General features: G+C 41.0%; 1 protein-coding gene across 9 annotated transcripts in view; it reads right to left on the bottom strand.

The window, feature by feature from the left end:
* UNC13B (unc-13 homolog B) overlaps positions 1-19,723 on the bottom strand; it is a 208,803-nt gene that overhangs the window by 68,609 nt on the left and 120,471 nt on the right. For all 9 annotated transcript variants that reach the window (XM_068176605.1, XM_068176607.1, XM_068176606.1 and 6 more), the window contains 6 exons: positions 16,360-16,406; positions 11,981-12,059; positions 10,128-10,202; positions 9,268-9,487; positions 1,287-1,514; positions 820-961 (listed from right to left, as the gene is read on the bottom strand). In XM_068176605.1, coding sequence (XP_068032706.1) covers positions 820-961; positions 1,287-1,514; positions 9,268-9,487; positions 10,128-10,202; positions 11,981-12,059; positions 16,360-16,406 — 791 coding nt within the window. The remainder of the gene's footprint in view (positions 1-819; positions 962-1,286; positions 1,515-9,267; positions 9,488-10,127; positions 10,203-11,980; positions 12,060-16,359; positions 16,407-19,723) is intronic.

Genomic DNA, 19,723 nt, shown 5'->3' with positions numbered 1-19,723 from the left:
CAAGCAGTTAAGGAAAGAACAGGGAGGAAAAGAAAGGAAGGAGAGAGATGGTACAATGGAAGATCTTACACATTAAAAGAAATAAAGATTGTCGATGTTGAATGAGACCACCCAGAATCTTCAGAAAACAGCTGTTGGATTTCATGTCTCCATTTTGGTTTTTAACATCTTCAATGACAAATTGAGGGTACAGATTACTTATTCAATAAAGAAAGGATGGAACAATGTTATCCAAGGAATTGTGCCTTCAGACTTTGCTTTCAATTCAGATCTCAATACATTGGTCATCTTGGAAGCTCTCTCTCACAACAATAACTCCTTTGAGTTATTGTAAAATTGATTTTCCAAAACTGAAAGAAGAGGCTGCTGGTGTCACAGACAACTGAAAACTAATTACCTTTAAATTTTGTTGCCAAACACCAGTAGCAGATCCCAGAAATAGGTCATGGAAGTTTCCTTAGTCTTTTACACGAATTTTACTCTCATCTTACAAGGATTTTTTTTTTAGTCAGGAACAATAGCTGCTGATTTAAATATTTTCTTTTCCCTTTAGCATTCTCTCAGAACATCAGTATAGAACTGTTCATAAAGCAGACAATTTCTATATACACAAGGAAGACAGACAGGATAAATAGGCGTGCACTACATACATTGTTAAAGATGCCAACCTTCCACACACACACAATGCTGAGCAAAAACAGAACCATCCCAGATTACAGGTGATGTGGGAATGGATCCAGAGAGAGAAGACACAGCTGTCAAAGCACAGATCTTACAAACAGGTGATAAGGGGCTGAGAGTCCTTGTCAGAGCACTTACAAGTAAAACTTCTCTTCCCATACAGGGTTCAGATTCCCAAAGATTGTTTTTGTCCTCTTCTTTGTTTTACCCACTTGAACAGTTACATATGGATCACTGGACCCAGTCTTGTCTTTGGCCTGCAGACCCTGAGCACACACCACTGAAAGAAAAACAGAAGGGTTACCAACATCCTGCAACAAGACAATATATTCAACCACCAGGTGAGGCAGCAGCTCAAAATGGCCAGAGAAACAGGAATATCCTTCATAAGAGCATTTCTGAAGAGCCTCAGAGAGCAATTCTGATGAGCCTCAGCTCAGGGTGCACTACAGCAATAGGGGTATCTGCACCTGATACCTGTATGTGCACTCAGCAGAAAGAAGCAGAGGTCAGAGAAGCCCTTCTTCTATGTTACAATTTTACACCAACTCTCTTACTTGAGGCTCCCAAGTGACACCAAGAGACCCCATGACTCTCCCACTCACCAGTGATTGTGATCTTTGCTGACCATTTTGAAGTACCATCAAGTACACTCTGTTTCACTGTCTTCATCTGCTGAGCATGTGTCATTTTGCTCTCACAAAACACATCTCTGATCAAGTCGAAGATCTCAGGCTTGTTCCGCTCCCGGATTTTCATGCGATCCCTCATGGCCATGATGAAATTCTGGGTCCGGTCTTCAGCTCCATGCTTTGAGCTCTTCTCTGCTGCTCCTGTGTGCCAGAAAATACATAATGCTCATCAGGAACAAACACACACAAAATCGCGTCTCACTGGATCTGGACAGGGGGATCAAAGCTACAAGTTGGCCTTCACATGATGGCACCTGATACTGATCTTTACACTCTCTTCCCCCCCGTTCCAACATGCACAGAGAACTTGGACCATTTGGAGGCAGAGGGGGTAGTCCCTCTATAATCTGGGTTATTTGATTGCCCTCCTAACAACAGGTTAATTTAATATCCTTACAGCTGAGGAACACCCAGGAATGAGGTTCTTAAATTAACAGCATGGCCTCTGCTCTCATCACTTTGCTATGAACAAATAAATCCTTGCTTAGGCAAGTGCTAAGAAGAGGACATAGGACCTCCATTACAAATAGTCCTTTGAGCGTGTCTCAGTGCTGCACTTCAGCACCACAGAAGAGAAGCTCAGATGGACCCAAACTGTAGGCATTTTCTACCCATGTATGTCACAAAGCTCCTTGCTGAGCCCAGAGTCACTGCAAATCCATGTCTCCTGATGCCTGGAACCACCCTGTTTGGATCAGGCACCAAGCTGCAGAAACACAGAGTGCCTCTCTGGATGCCATTCTATTTTATCAGTTCACACACAGACAACTCAAATAATTCAGTTCTAGAACTGCATAGGTATATTAACTACAACAAACACCTGTATTTGTTGATAGCAAACTCAACAGTTCAAAACCTGGGCCATTATAAGCATCTAGTGCTACCAGTGTCCAGCAGCTGGAAACACAAGAGCCAAGCACAGTTCTATAACCGCACAGGTAGTCAACTCCATCTGGTAAAAGAGAAGCCTCTGGTCGCTTGCATTCCTCTTTAAAAAAATCAAAGCTCATATAATTATGAGATAAGACTACTCCCACCACCAAATACTTCCTACTCAATTCTGACAGTCATTTCTACTGTCAAAATTTAGAAATTGACTACTGTGTCAGATGTGAGACACGCATCAATAAAAGCACCAATGTGAGCTAACAGGGCAGGTAACTCAGGTGTGAAATGAAAAGCAGGAACTCAGGATTGCACACAGTCTCTCTATACACTGTCTGCAGCAATTTCAAATTATGATCTTAAGTCAGATTAAGTTAAACCAGTACAAAAGTCCTGAGAACACATTCAATCATAACCTTTCTGTTTAATGTAATATACTTTTGTTTGTTTTTCTTCTCCAGGATAATTTAATGAAAGTAAGCTTAGTCCTAGGAAAAGTGTCCTCATTCAGGTATGCACCAAATATTAAATTACCTTAAAAATATGTATTAAAGCAGGTGCAAGGTGTGTGCAAAGGGAGTCATCATTCCATAAAGATACATGAAACTGTTTTCTTCCAGAAGTGAGCAAATATGATGTCTGAAGTACCCTTGCTATAAGGAACTACAGTTTTGCATAGGAAACTGTTTCCGCAGGTAGTGACTAAATATGAAAAAAGTCCTATGAACACATACACACACACATACACAGAGAAGCCCAGCAGTACATAACCTAACAGAATAAAAACAGTTTCAGTTTGCAATAGACTGTAACCCTGAAGCCTCAGAAGTTCATTAAGGATACTGCACACTAAAGCATGTTATTAAGAACGTGGGTGTGAAACAACCCATAATTTTACATTACCTGAGTACTTTTTCATTTTCCTTGCTAGAGGGCTTGATGTTCAGTATTTCATTTAGTACAATAAAAAGTACATGCCCCAGAGTTTCCTGTTGTTGGCTTAAGATGAAATGAAATCAAAAATACTGGAATTAATTACCTAGCCTCTGCTGTTTCTACTCACCGGTGATGCACCTAACATTTATTAAAGGAATACGAAACTGAAATGATACCAGGGGCTATGCTTTGAACTTCAGATAAAAAGTGCTATTCAGCTTTAACAGAACTAGGTCTCCTGAGGATGGAGATGGACTCTATGCTTTAGATGCAGAACTACAGAAAATTACAGGGAAACTGGGAAAGGCCAAACTGAACAATTTGCCTTTCCTAGCTGGAATTCTGAGATCTGTCATGATCCAAACAAATCAACTCTGCCCTGACCTTTCTTTTTTTTCTTTCCTTCAAGGAAATTAAGAACCAACTAAAACTAGCCTTAATGCAAGCACTGCAGGAGCATCAAATGAGGCCTTATAATGCAAGTTTGGACAAATGGAGGAATTCTAATTAAAAACATCTTTAACATCCCCACAACCTCTAGAGAACTTGCACAGTGGATTTATCTCTCTGCAATCCTAGCAGCAGTCCAGGGCACCCTGGATTGCAGGATGTTCAAGCCATAACACACAGACTCCTACAGCACTAGTCACCTCCAAGACTTGGCTCTGCCTTGTGACTCCAGAGGAAACCCCCCACCTCCACCCATGCTGCTTCCCCACTATACCCAGATAATTTGCCCAGGCAGCTTCATTATTCCTTCAGGTCTCTCTCTGCCTGTAGAGACTGTGCCTGAATTGCAGGGCAAAAGCCTGAATCAGACAGACACCTTATTTAACAAACAGACAAACAAAGAACAGAATGTCTGTTCTGCTGTCTCAAAACACACTCTTTCTTAATTTTCACACCTGCTTCTTGGTACAAAACCAAGAGAGCTTCTAAATCAACCACTGGGGGACTAATTAACTATGACATATGTGTTTTAAACACAAAACATGTCACTGTACTGAATGGCAGAGGGTGCTTTTCCTGCTCTTGGACTGGGATTGTTTCTTCAAGCTGCAAAGATATTTTTGGTCAATGGATCAGCTCTTCAAATTCTGTGAATGGCAACAGAAAGGCATTGGAATATACAAGTAATGTGTACAGGTTTTGGGCTTTCCTTCTTCTTCTCTAGGACAGAATGATCAGTCAATTTATGACTGGAAACAGAAAGCAAATATATCTATTTTGGGAATTGTATTGCTACAGCTATTAGTAAACCACCGGTGCTGTTATTCTATGCTTTAAGAAGAATTGAAGAAAGCAACACTGTCAGGAGAGAAGGCAGCTGTTCCGTAGGCGGATAATGCTTAGAAATTATATATTCTTGAAACTTAAAATAGATATTCATGTTTCAAATAAAGGTATCCTTCTTCCTTCTGTACAAATATTTTCCTACATAGGACTCTGGGAGCAAACAACTGTTCATCAACATGGTGTCTAACCATCACTCAACTCAGAAGCCAAGATGATTAGCACATGACTTAATTCGTCTGACTAACCCCCTACTCACTGACTCGGTCTCGGAACTGCAGCCTCTGAACTCAGAGTACAACACACACAAGTTTCTCATCCAAAAAGCAACAGTCACACCTGCCTCACAGTCCTGAGTCAAAATGCATCAAGCGAAAAAGCTAACCCTGAACTGTACAGGCCTCTTACCAGGCTCTTGCTCACATAATGTCCTTCCCTTCCACCCTCTTGGTAATTACTTCTCTGCATTTGTTCCTTGGTCTCCTACTCATCCAGCCCTGGATTTACTCCTTCTTTGATACCAGAATTGCCCAACCCATTGTAATTCAGTTAGTAGTACACCAATGCTCAAGGCAAGAGATAAAAGCTCACTTTCCAAAAGCTTTGCATGCCCTGGACATGTTAAAGAACATTCCTCTATCCACTCTCAGTCAAGTAAGAAAGGAAAAGTACCCATTCAGAAGAGACTTCTACTACTTCCAAGAATAGCAGATGGCTAAAAAAAAAAGCACTATCACCTGAGCAGGTATTTATGAGCTTATGATAAAAAAGGTAAGTGCCCTATCATCAGAATAATAACTCCTAAGTACCTATAACACTATGAACCAGGAGGCTGCAGTACACATACTACAACTGATTCCAGGTTATGGCACTTTAGACACCACCAATTCCTGGAATAGCCCTGCTGAAAATTGGGTTTGATTCAAATTGCAACAAAGCATTGCTGAATTTTTCACGAGTGCAGTCCCACATTGATGATAAATTTGTGGAGTGTATGAGATAATAAGTTTCTTAAAAACATAGAGTCAAAGAAAAATACCCTCAGAAGAGAGAATCAAACTTAATTCTACAAGACTTGGAGAATTATTTTCCCCAGAAAGGTATGAAGGACAGAAAATGGATAAACAGCACATTCTAAATCTAAGGAATAAAACCCCAGGTGTCTACCCAAAATTTTAAGGCATAAACAATGGAAAAGTATTTGTGACCACCCTGAACATTCATTTTACTCCAATGCAACATTTTCTGGAAGACTTACAAAGATTGAAGTGAATATATATCCTGAGGCACTAAGGTATAATCAATAGACTTGTATTTGTTACCAGTGTGAAAATTCATTTTACTCCACTGTAACATTTTCTGGAAGCCCTAAACAGACATAAGTGAAGATATGTCCTGAGAATGTTTTGGGTTTTTTTGCCAACAGCAACAATAAAGCTTTTGTTAGGAAAAAATCCCTCCTGAGTTCAGTATACAAGAAAGTTCGGTCTTGAATTTATGGGATCTCTAAACTGTTGTTTGTCCCCCAGACATTCTGTTTCTCATTCCTCAAGCACAGACTATGTTCTTCAACTTCAACTATGTTCTTCAAACATACGTAAAAAAAAAAAAAATTAAACTTCTCCATTTTCCTCTGGCTTCTTGGGTTCCAGTTAGAACAATTTTAGCATGAACACACCAGAGCAAAAAACACAGTTGCCTGAAATTGCCTTTTAATACATTGTTAGTGTTCGTAACAATTGTTTTCCCATTCCAGAGGCACATTCACACCCTTCTCCAACTCCCAACACTATCCTCTGTCTTTTCTATCTTTTTATTACAAAATTACCATCTCCAGCTTCCTCTACATCTCTACCCCAGCTAATGATACCTTCCACATTCACAGTGGGTAACCCTGCAGACTTCGCTCACAGTTTGTCTTCCTTGATTCTGGACACCTTACAAGTAACTCAGTAAGTAAAATTTTTGTTTGGTTGGGTTTTACCTTTCTACACGCTTCAAACATTTTAAGCCTGGTGTACTCTCACTTGTTTCCTCTCTGTTTCTGTAACTCTGCATGATGAAATATCCTTAGTTTACATTTTGAAAGAAAATGTGCAAACATCTGCAACCCCCTGAATAAAATAACAAGTTCTTAATTAATGTTTTTTCATATATGAAAAGTAATTTCCAGTTGTTTCTTCTAATCTATGAAAAAACACACAGTATTGCCAATATCACATCCCACAGTCCATTGCATAAGATTATGTAATTACAACTAGAGGTAAGAAAACCTTCCCCCATGGTTATTCTTCAGAGACTCAGCTCCAGAGACTCCCAGTTCTCAGAGAGTCTGAATCACTGAAGTTGTCTTCTACTTCTACCTTTAATTTTCTCACGGTAAATGTAGCCCTTTTACTCTTTGTAAACAATAAGCTTAAAAAGATCATCTTATCCCCTGCAGCTTATCTCCCTCTTCCCCAACATACTGAAAGCATAAACAGGTTGAAACAAGGACTAAACCAATTCACAGAGCCACCGCTGCCAGCTATGAAACAGTATCTTCTGCCCAGAAAGGCTTTAAGACATGGATATCTCTAAACTGTAAGAGTAAGCCAGAGTCGTAGCAGGTGCACTACATGCGGATCTCCTACACCTCTGCCCTGGGCTCCAAAACATCTCTTTAGAAACAGTCTATTAGGGAAGACCTAATACAGTTTTTTTTTTTTTTTTTGAAACAGCATGATTTCTTCCCTCCTGTCCCAGACTGCCAAGAGCCTTTTTTGAAAGATTAAGAATCTTGTATCATCCTCTCTCAAGACATTCTCATATTTCTCCCATTACTATTGAACTCTCTCCAGTACCCAGTCCCATCTGCAGTCTCCCTTTTTGAATGTGGATAGCCACAACCCTCAGCTGCAGGAACATACCTCCTCTTAGTCTTTAGCTATTTCTTTAATAGAGGTTTTTCCCTGCTGTTTTCAACTTCAGGACCACTGTTCTGTACAACAGCTTTGTGCCTGCTTCCTCTTCGCTGCTGGTGCAAACCTAATCCTCCTCTGTTCTCCACAGATTTCTCCCTTACTGAGATATCAGAACTCCCTTGCAACATTACAGCATCATCAGTATGCATCTGAATCAAGCCTGGATACCTCGAGCTTTTCACCTCAAATACTGAAAACTACCAGTTAGCAGGTGAACTCCAGAAATAAAAACGTTATTCTCAGGAACTGACCCCGCGCATCAGACCGTGACAGAAAACTGAGCTACGACCAAACTACATTCTCCTGGACCAAATGCAATACCACAACTCTTTGCTTAGTCACAGAAAGTTCTCAACAAAGCCTAAGTGCCAATGATGAAACCATTCAAGTGCTAAATTCACTTCCCAGCCCTCAAAGTCAAATCTAGAACCGCTAAGCAACTGGGGGACAGAGGTGTTGGGCCAGGATCAGATGTGTCTTACAAATAAGCCACTGCAAATAGCCCTAGACCTAACTATGACAAATGTAAGACTTTGCACACATCAAAAATACAAATATAAACAATATCCCTTTGAGTGTTTTAAGAAGAGTTGTAAGAAAAAACAAATGACCTATGATTCACTGGTATCCCTTGCTGAATCACTCAACCTGGCTTTCCCAAACAGCCTAAGGCAGACACAAGGTCTGACTTCTTATATTCGTAGAACTGCTGACAAGAATTTGCAGTAAGTCCCTTGATACTTCACAAACTTTCCTGATTCCTTAGACTTAGTCCATCAAGCTACAATGACAAAAAGAGTGAACAAAAAGAGCCACACCTTCCTAATCAACATTTAACACACATGGAAGAAATTTCTATTCCATTTAGACTGAGATATTTTGCTCTCAAGCAGGAACATAAATTTGAGACTGAATTAAGAAATGATATTTCAAGCAAATAAGAACAACTGGACCAAGGCAGATGCCTAAATAAATACCTTTTCTCTTCCCCCCCACCCCAATCAAATTCCTTTTAAACGTCTCCACTGTTTGTGTAAGGTGTCATTTATCCTGCAAAGTTACAGAGCTCCTTGAAGAGATGACAGCTTTTTACTTAGTGTTTTACACCAACAAAATAATCAGAAATTCTAGCAGGAAGATGAAATACTGCCGATATACTCAAACAAAACCTTTGTATCTGAATCATCATTTCTGTAAACTCAGCCCTAGGTCTCTAAAGTGGTTCATCCAAACAGGTCTACCTTTGAAAAGACAAAACGCCTTCCCATGCTGCTGTTGGTACAGATAACCCAAGCCAAGTCCAGGAACTCTATACCCTAAGCAGGAGTCCAGTGCTGCTCTAAAAAGCTTAAAACAGTGGCACAGACTGATGGTTGGAACAAGCAACCTGACTGCAATACCAGGGCAGGGGGACAGAAGAAATGTCAGAATATTCAGCCTCATAACCTACTAATCCAATCCATACTTCAATGCAGGATATGCTAGCAAATACACAACCTGAGCTGACACAAACAGAGCAAACAAAACAAAAAAACAAACCAGCAAACAAAAAATAACCAAAACCAACAAACAGACATGAAAGAGTAAAGAATTAAGCCTTCTTTTAAAGGACATCAAGCACAATGCTGCGAAGTTTTTCTGCATCAGTGGAGCTGTCTGTGCCACTAGGAAGTAGGTTTAGCCCAATGGCACCTTTTCAGAAAACACAGTCACTTTCACCACTGCAGCTTCAATGATCCCTGAGATATCAGCAGTACATTTAGGACAGCTCTGGCAACAATTTCTGGAACAGCCACACTCCACTGGCCACTACTCACTCTGCAGGCAGTCAGCATTGAGCAGGTCTTGGCACTTCTCGTGGCACTTGACCCCGCACTCCCCGCAGCGCATTCCCTGCCGCGCGATGCCCCACAGCAGCCCCTCACACTCGTAGCAGTAGGTAGGAGTTGTGGCTGTCCACACCTCGAAATTGTGTGGGGTTGTACAAGAGATGGGGTAAATTAAGGCTTGCAAGGTCTTCTTATAGACATGAGATTTCTGAAAGGCAAGAGCACATGTAAACCAATATCCAGGGAGGTGACTGAGCCTATTTTTGCTGGTTAATGCAAGAGTTTTACAGGAAAAGGTATGACCAGTGCTACAAAGCTACACATTTGAGGTAGACAAATCCATCACATTTTTACATGCAGTGTCAGAGGACACACCTCGCCTTCCAAAAATGTCTCCCCAGGCACTAAAAAAATTGGAAGACAAAAATTAATGATCGTGGATGGGAAATATTTTGAATAAAGCAAGTTTCACACACAGTCCCTTATGGCAGATACCACAGAAGGAAATGATAAGATTACTGAGATCAAGAAGTGTTTGACAACACCATCAAGGCAGATGATGTCTCTTGTGGTGTCCTATGTGGGACCAGGAGCTGAACTCAATGATCCTGATGGGTGCCTTTCCAACTCAGCATATTCTGCAATTCTGTGTTTCTACATTTTTTCAGGATTATATTGATACATTAAATATTACTTTTACATGTTTAGTTTCTTTGACCAAATTATACAGGAAGCTTTGCATCTATATTTCTAGACATCTGTGAAGCTGGCTCTGAATCTCAGAGAGCCAAATCCCTTTAATTTGCTTAGTAAGAAATTAAGAGAAGTCGAGCAACCCTCCCACTTACCAGCTCTTCATCTTTGAGAGATGTTCTAGTAGCCATTGCTGAGGTAATTCCAGCTTTTCGGGACTGAACCAGTGACTAGGAAAGAAGAAAGTTTGTTATTCACCACCACCATTTACAAGTGCAATGGCATTACAGGCCCAGAGACGTGAGCAAGGGGACTCTGTCATGCCAGACACCAAACCAGCAATCTGCTGCATTTAAGTTGGTTCCTCACATCTCAGAGGAGTCACATGTATACTCTGAAAGGTCTCCAACTTGTTTCCATCTGTCCATAATCAGTATCACACTAGTAAATTTCTATTTGTTTCTCTGCAACAATGGCCAATGAAACCTGCGTTCCCATCTCCACTTTTACATTCTGGTAGTAACAGTAGCTCTTCTACTGTCTGAAGTCACCACAACAGACTCACTTTTGTGTGTCTAACTTCATTCATATACAAAGGGAGATTATTTCACCAGCTTTACAAAACATACAACACCCCAAAATGTGACAGTAAAGAGGTTGCAAGTAACAAGGATAAAAGAAAGGGGAGCGAGTTGGGAGCAGAGGTTTGAATGTGACGGTGTATCACATTCATCAGCCATCACTGAACACAATGAACTGCATTCTCCCCTTGGAAAACAGCCTTTCACATCATGCCAACACTGCTTTGCAGCTGTGGACAGCACAGGGCACTGTCTTTGCAGCACCTTACAGTGGCATACAAGGGATTCCTACAGCCACTCCAGTAACATGAAGGCAGAGAAAGATACTTTAAAGACAGCAGCATTTGCTTTGAAAACATCCAACTCTATCAGTTTTGTTAAAACTGATTTAAAACAGTTTTAACAAAACTGTTTTGTTAAAACTGATTTTAAACTGATTTGTTAAAACAGTATTCTGCTTTATGCTGTTTCAAGAGAAACTGAGAAAGTTCATTCCAACAGTGATGGAGCAGGACAGAGTGTTGGATATGCAGTCACTGCAATAAGGCAGGTTCAAAACAAAAAGCAAAGAAGTAGAGGGGGAAGTAACAAAGTAAGGGTTTTTTTTCTGGTAAAGACTTGATGGATAGTCTTCACCTCCACTTACCATGGCCTGTGAAGAGAGAGTATGAATGCATTCAAGGGAAGTAACACAAGTTAATGCCATTATTGCAACGATTTAAGACACAAGCAGTTAGCTAGACACAAACCAAGCTGCCCATGTATAAGCTGGCAGACAAAATTATATGCATCTTTTTACATCAATTACAAGATATAGAAACTTTGGTCTTTCAGCTGTTACAGCATTTCTCTCAAGTATGAAATCGCTACGTGTACTGAATACAACCAACAGAAAACCATTTGTCCTGCAGAAGCCTTATTTCACCATATCATACAAGCATATGAAAGTTGTCCTTATTACTCACTTGGTTTTCATGCTTCCTCAGTGCAGAAGTCTACTGGCAATATTGCAAGTAGCTTTTAAAATCCAACCACATATGCTTGTTTATCTATCCTCTAAAATTCCAGCCTTCTGGTAAGCTGCCAAACCTCACACGGACATTATAACTTTCCCTAAGGTATGTGATTTTTAGCAAAACCTTTTAAAATTATGCAGGCCTGAAAACAATCAAATATTTTGTGTAAAACAGAAAGGATAAAAACATGAAAAATACCCTAATTGTGTGAAATTAATGAAATTGTCTACAAAACCATAGCTTATTCCCACTAAGATTTTTCAAGCAGCACTCCTAGCCCTTTAGCATAAGAATTAATTTAACAAAACGCTTGAGCTTCTTGACGTGACAATGAATGTGCCCATATATCAAGAAAGTAAAGCCAGCTGTGTAAATGCTGTGTGGCAGAAGAGAAACAAACAAATCTCTTACCAGATCACTGACAAGTGGAATTGGCTTTTTTTTGCGCAGATCAGGCATGCTATCGATGCCATAGAGACCACCTGCAGGCCTGGAAATTCAGGAGGGAAAAAAAAACAATTAATTAATTTAGGGTTGGGAGGGGTGAAGAGGGGGATGCTTTACTGGAGCAAGAAAAACAGCCAGAAGATTATACTTAAGGAAGTGTAAAGTTAATGCTAAAAGCGATTAAGTGTTTATGTTCTTCGCATGCAACAATCCAGACATTCCTGCCTGGTGTTGGTGGTTAGGAGGGAGCACGTCAAAGTGGATCAGCCCCAGGGCAGGATGCTGCCATCTTCTGATTCTAGTCTAGAACACACTTAATACTGGCCCTTGAGGACCATATTATTATTAGGAAAAAACTCTCAGCAGAGGAGAAAATATATTATTTTAATTTCTATAAAAGAGACCATTTGTGGTGCTCGGCATTTCAAGCCACGCAGACCTGTACAGACAAGAGATCTGCATTTGCTGGCGGAAGTGACAGTGGAGCAAAAGGGCAATTACCCCACCAACAATCAGAGCCTGATGAAATAAAACACTCTAAAACCTACTTTCCTCCCAATGAGACCAGCCTGGATAATTATACCTCAATCCTACCACTTACTGGTAACACCACATGGATGTAACCCTGTCCTTGAAGATGGTGTATTAATCCAGCTTAAAGGCCTCCAGTAAATGCATCCATCTCTAAGGACTTCAGATAATGCTTTTTTCCTAAAGCTGGAAACTGAGCACACACCTCTCTGCTGTAGCTTCCTTCCCACAATGAACACCCACCCAGCAGGCAATATCTGCAGCACCTCTCAGTGTCTCTCTCACCCTCCCCATCTCCACTCTGGTCTCAGGCCTTGCTAACATTAAGAATATGGTTTCTGAGATCTTCTTCTTGATTACAGAGAACAAAGGATTACAAAGGAATCCTTTGCCTCTCCATCCTTAGCCATTTGTCTTCACTCCCTGCCACTCTGGCTTACACCTTTTGGCATTTGTGTGATAAACTGGCTAGCAATGTCAGCCTAGTGATTTTGTTGATTTGGTACAACATAACCAGTCAAAATGCTCTGCAGGAAAATTACAGGAAAAGGGAGTATGGGACAAACTGTTCATACAGCCATAAAAACTACCTTTCAAAACAATCTAGGAAATCAAACTACCACTACAAACTCACACATGCCGTGAAAATTTTGAGGTTGATAAATGACAAGAGGCAACCTGCAGTCACTAGAGAGCAAGGCCTACTCGAGCCTCCTTAAATACAGCCAAATGCAAACAAAACCTGAACAACAAAACATCCAGCGTGACCAAACCTATGCTATAGCTGAGGAATGGACAATGATGTCACAACACAGCCTAGCATGAGGCTGTGGCAAAGAGGAAATCAGTCCATTATTAGAGAAACATGTGACAGAATTGTAATAGTATAATTGACTTTTTTGATGGGGTGTAGGAGGGTGATGTGTCCAAGCCATGGCTGAGCTGACAGCTGCTGCTGGCTGAACAAGCCTGGTGGGAAGGTGAGCAGTCATATGTAACTGCAAGAGTTGTGTCAGCTCCGCGGTTTTCCGACAGTGCAGTTTTCCAACACTGGAAATCCTCGCAGTGAGGCCACGCTGTGTTTTTTACTATAGTCTATCATCATTTCTGATAGATAATTCCAGAAAAACTTTTTGACCAAGTCATACTGCAAAAATCCCTTCTGACTTATTATAGAAAAATCTCACCCACATAAAGTCAGAAATATGTTTACATTGCCGCATTTGTCTGATGTCCTTATGCTACAAAACCTTCCTGATACTGGTGATACTGTTTTGGAGTAAAATAGGTGTCACGGGAGACTACTCAGATGATGCAAAGAATCCCAGGATTACTTAAACCACAATACAGCTTATTGATAAGCTTTGTGTCAAGGATTTGTGTAAATCCCTTGAATTATGAAAACATATATAAAATTGAAAGGGAGAGTGTATAACCTGAAAAGATGCAACAAAATGATCACAAGTAAAACTCCAGAGTTAATGCTCCTGCTAACAGTTTTTTCCTACATGATTTCAATTTTCTTTTCTAATTTAATTGAAAGGAAACTGTGATACTCTGACATTTCCCATAAAAGAAGAAGAACATTAAAATTGTATACTTTATAAATTCAAGATGAGCCTATATAAATTATTATGCTTGAGAAACATGTCTAGTTACAACTTGGTTTGTTGCAATATACTTTTGATAGATTGAGGTTTATGAGACAAACAGTGGTAAGCCAGGATGACAAATGTATTTGAAAGGTGCTTGTATTTGTCACTGAAGAGAGGTGTCCTATTACCTACATAGTTACAGACCCAGATGACCTGCTTTTAGCTTGTTAATATTAATAAAAACAATTCAGCAACAGTTCCTAATTTTCAAGTGTTGTGTTTTTAGCTTCCTCAGTCCCTTTATTCAAGCACAACTGCTACCTTGCTTAATAACAGAAGAATTGGCAGTGCCTCAAATATGCACAGTGCAGTTTTATATGTAATAGGGTTACTCTCCTCTGCAGTGGATGTAATATTTATAGCATTATTATGGAAAGCTGTATTGAGGAGTGAATAGCATTTCTGTATAAGAAGATAATTTGCACTAGTAAATAAAAAATATAGATATGAGATACTACACTCAGAGACGGATCCATAATACCAATTGCACCTTTTTTTTTAAAGTGATATCTCCAAAGCCAGTGATTACAGACAGGGAGCTTCTGTTGCATTATACTATAAATGAAAATTGCTTAAAGCATGTATTCATCTTTTAATACAAGTTGTATCACACAGAAGCTTCCATTAAATCTTGATAATCTAAGCAAGCTAAGGTGGTTTGCAATGACAGAGGATGACTACTTCCTTCAAAGGACACCACAGCTCCAATCTTCCCATTCAAAGAACAACTCCAAACATAATTTAATATACTTTGAGGCTAATAAGCCAAAATGTGGCTAAGGGTGGAATTAAAGTTTTACCACCTACAACCATCTTCTCCAGGAATCCCTTGCACAGGATGACTGAGTATGACAAACTTTTGTCAAAACTACATTAGCCATACTGTTTAGCTGTATCTTGCACAGAAAAGAAAAAAATTACAGACTATAGCAAACAATGCCTCGAACTGACAACACAGGTTTAAGCAATTCAGGACTTGTAGGTGTATCCACCTTCCGGGCTAGGAAATAATTTGATGTGCATGAACCAATAAACCGAGTACACTGTCTCCTTGTTAAAGCAGGAGAAGGTGCTGTTTACAGTTACAATAAATCACTGCCTCCTGCTCCTGCAAATTGCCAATTCTCCAGCAGCCCACTCACTAAGTCCCAGGTTCCTTGGGAAAAGCAGAGAGTTGCTAGGCAGCTCCAGGCATCCGCAGGTGAAGATTTGTGGGAATACCAACACCACAGAACAATGACTCCAAAAGTAGAAAGCCATATAATGAAGCCTCCAATTTAACTTCATGTTTTATTAGGGAAGCTTCCTTCAGTAGTATGAGAATTAACTTAGGCATGTAGTAAGCTAAAGTCTGGCTGAGATTTCAGGGTGAATCTTGCTGCTGCTGACTGACAGCTCCTAATGGGTGTCCCACCATCAAACCAAATCACCTTGACCATGTACCAGGCACATAACCTGTAAAATGTGTCACTGTCTTTTTCCTGCCAGAGGATCCCAGGCAAGCTGCCATGCTGGCACCTATTACCACAGAGTGGCATGCTGCAATTACAAACAGAATTTGTCTGCTTCATTTGCTGCAAGCAGTGTGTTGTGGAGAGAACACACGACCTGCTCACACTCATCTGTGCAAAACAGGCATGATGAGCAATGCTTTAAAAATACAAACTGCAATCATTTCTAGAGTTAGTGCAGTTTTAACTACTACAAGGAATCATTGCAAATACAGAAGACTCCCCCAAACCTATCATCTTCTTTTAAGAGCAGAAGACACAGCACTCCTTCAGGGCTACTCTTTCCCCTCTGCTGCCACCAATGATTGATTCAGGAGAAAGGATTTCATGGGGACCACTCTGAGGTGCTCAGTAGCAATTATTTAATACTGCTGCCATAAGCACTTGCCAGCAACACATTATAGATTATACAGTGCAACTATAGCCTTGCTCTTAACCACAGGTCTCTGTGGAAGAGCTGCATATCCCACCTTCACTGCTAAAGAGACTGAAATACAGCAGCACCCTGGCCTTCAGTGAGGTTTAGCCACTTGATTATTTTATTAAAAACATCATAAATGCTATTTTTACTTTACTTGAACTGCAGAGTTCTAAAGTACACTCTAATTATAAATACAGGGATAAAAGGTCTCAAAATACCACTTACCCTCCTTTGAGCCAGGGTGGTTTTGATGGATCAGCCTCATCTTGGCTCTGAAGTGGGAGAAGGGAAAAAAAAAACCAACATGAAATTAATTTCCAGAAACACCAGAAAAAGTGTTTTTACTGTATTCTGCAGAAAGGATAACAGACCACACTGCATGCAGGCAAATGCATACAGAAACTCATTCAAAAGCACCTCCAGTGACCAAAATGCCAGGGTAAGTCATACAGACAGACAGACTATGCAATTTCATTGAACAGTCAGGACTGGAACCTGATGAGTCTGTTTAGTGCAACTCCTCATTCAAAAGGTAGTCTTGAAGACAAATTTTTTCTTTTTTTCCAACTCCCAACGAGTTATTGGAGAGCTCCTGTTACTACAGGTCACCACTTAACATGAATGTGGTCACAATGAAGATGTTATAAATTAAAAGCCTTTGTATGAAATGCACAAATGACAGACTAACATGAATCTCTGTATGAACACTTGTGAGCTTTGCTTTGTGCCCAAATGCAAAGACTCCTTAGTATCCTAAGCAGAGAGGTCCCATTACAGCTTCCCTCATTTATTTGAAAGTATTTAATTTCTAATAGGCATGAAACAAGGGCCACCATCTGCAGGTCAACTGGGATTCCACAGTGTGATGGAAAACACCACAGACTGCAAATGTGGGGATTCATATTTATGAATTCAAACCATGTTTTTATGTTCATATTAAGACTACATTTATAGAGTGTTTCGCTGTGGATCTTGAGTGGACTAATTAAAAGTGGTAAGTATTTGAACACTTGCAATGTACCTGGAAGAAACAATAGGTTCTGGATAAAGGGAAAATAGCTACCTGTAACTGGAAACCTCTTAGTTTCAGCTCACAGGCGTCGTGGTTTGACATGGAAGTGATTTTTTCAGGAAGTTGGGTCAAACCAATCAGTGGTCAAGTTTGGATATTGGCACCTGAAGTGACCACTGAAGATAGGGATACGCCTCTGAGAACACAGGGGGTTAAAAGGAAGAACTCCCAAGAGCTCGCTCTCTTTGGTTCCGGTCAGGGTGCTGTGCGGACCTCCCCTGCCCAGCCATGGGGTTGGGTGCGGGAGGGGAAGCCATGAAACCTGGTCAAGGTGAGCTGAGGGGTAGAAGGACTGGAATCGAGCCAGCTCCTGTGGACGGAAGGGTGGAGAGAAGCGGAGATGTCTTTGTCATCCCCCTCCAGAGGGAAGAGCTAGAGAGTCCGGATGGCACCTGTAACTTTGCCGGTGTGGAGGAGAAAGAGCAGGGGAGAAGGCGCCCAGCCTTGGCCTTGGGAATCAGCTGCTGGGCAGAGATATCAGCCGTCCAGAGAGTCTGAACTTTTAACCCTTTCCTGAGGAATGAAGGCTTTGTAAAATATTACTCCTCCTTGATTTGAAGTAGAAGAGAGACAGTCTGGGATCTGAGATGTTGGAAGAGGAAATTTTTGAGTGGGAGGAGATGATGGAGTGGCTTGTGGCTGGACTTTTCTTGTTAGCCATAGTCTGAACCAAATTCTCCTGACAGAAGCTGCACTTAGGGTGGTGCGTTGGTGTGCCAAGAGACCTGTTTCAGTGATTACCAGCAGAGGAGTAGAGAGAACAGAACAGAGTTGGAGAAGGTGTGGAGAAGCCCTCTATCTTCAAGGAAGAAGAAGAGGAGAAGAGGACCTCTGTTCTTGGACCCTCAGCCCCAGGGGAAAATGGGGGGGACTGTAGTCCCAAGATGAGAAACTGAACCGTTGTCTCTTTTGGTCCCTGGCAAAGCATCCTTAAAGGAGCCCTATGAGCAGTCTGTCCATGCACGGTGGTGAGAGCACTGTGACATGGAAAGGAGAGTGTCACCATGGCAGATTTTCTCTGGGCGGTTGCCATGTGTGACATGGAAACACAAGGGTGGCAATTGTGTTTCCTGGGGAGTCTGTGGCACAGGAGAGACTCCTGTCTCCCTTGAAAGACTGAGTATTTGAATATCTGAAGGGTGGCAACTTGATCAGGATCCTGGGTGGTGTCTCACTGTTGAGTTTGTTTGGAAGTTAGGTGGGAGGAGGAGGGGTGTTTTGGAAAGTCTTCATCCAGGATTTAGTGTTTGTAGTTTTTATACTAGTAGTAGTTTAATAAAGTTTTTTTCCTTTGTTATTAAGCTTGGGCCTGCTCTGCTCTGTTCCTGATCACATCTCACAGCAATTATTTAGAAAAGTACATTTTCATGGGGGCGCTGACATCGCGCCAGTGTCAAACCATGACAACAGGTCATATGTTCTCCTGCACTCCCTGAAAGAAACACTGCTTTCACACAGGGCTAAGCAGGTCACGATGCTAATAGCTAAAACTCCAACCTCAGATAATCACATCTGTCAAGAGAAAAAAGAGGCTGCAACTTGCACACAGTGAAAAAGAAAGTATTTCCAGCCATGGAAATCACAACCTGAGAGTCAACAAAGTAAAGGAGCTTGAGTCAGGAAATAAGATCCAACTTTATGCAAGATAAAGGAACACAGCCTCAGAAGAAAATTCTTTGTTCTTTTCCTTTTTTTTTTCTAACCTGTGCTCTGTGTAAGTTGTGCAACCCCACACTGTTCACAGGTGACAGACCAAGACTCCCAAGAAGAGCTGAAATAACCAAGCAAAGGAGTTCTCTTTGAGGTAACAACTTGAACAGAAGCAAATGTCCAAACTTTGTATTTTTGAGTCCTACAAATTAGGGAATTGGCAGATTTAAAGACTACACATTAGTAATGTTTATTATTTTGTATTTAAACAGATTGAACACTATGAGGTTATCCATAATGGAATGGACACGATCAGGCTTGCTGAGCAGGAGGGGGCCCAAGACCCACAGTCCAGTACCATGCACATTTCCCCACAGCTGCAGCAGCACACCAGGGCCCACCAAGCTTTGCTACCAAAACCCCTTAGCCTGAAATCTGCATTTTCTCCAGAAGGATCTGAACCAACTACTGGTCAAGAGAGATTTCATGAAGTAAATGCAACCAGATCCTTCTAAGCACACAGGGGAGGACGTTTCTACCTTTGCATGTGAACACTTGGAAGAGCTGTGCTTAGAAAGTAACACTAAAATGGACAAAGGTTGCATACTGGACTGAGCTTGAGACTGATGGCTCAGCTGTGCTGAATGACAGAGAGTGACAAACGCAAACGTGGCAACATTGATGGCAGGAGTCCGTAATAACAAAGTTTTTAGTCATTTTACGTGAGAATGAAATGTGACTGATATCTGAGACATTAACAGACAGCAAAACAGTGTGTTCACTGCAGACTGGAGACCATAACAGCACCAAGAATCTAGGAAAAGGTGGGAAGGAAAAGATATAGGGAAAGCTGTTACCTAGTTAAGG

Source organism: Anomalospiza imberbis, chromosome Z, assembly GCF_031753505.1.
Source record: "Anomalospiza imberbis isolate Cuckoo-Finch-1a 21T00152 chromosome Z, ASM3175350v1, whole genome shotgun sequence".
Classification (NCBI taxonomy): Eukaryota; Metazoa; Chordata; class Aves; order Passeriformes; family Viduidae; genus Anomalospiza; species Anomalospiza imberbis.
Note: the sequence above shows the minus strand (reverse complement) of the source record. Positions and strands in the feature narration are given on the sequence as shown.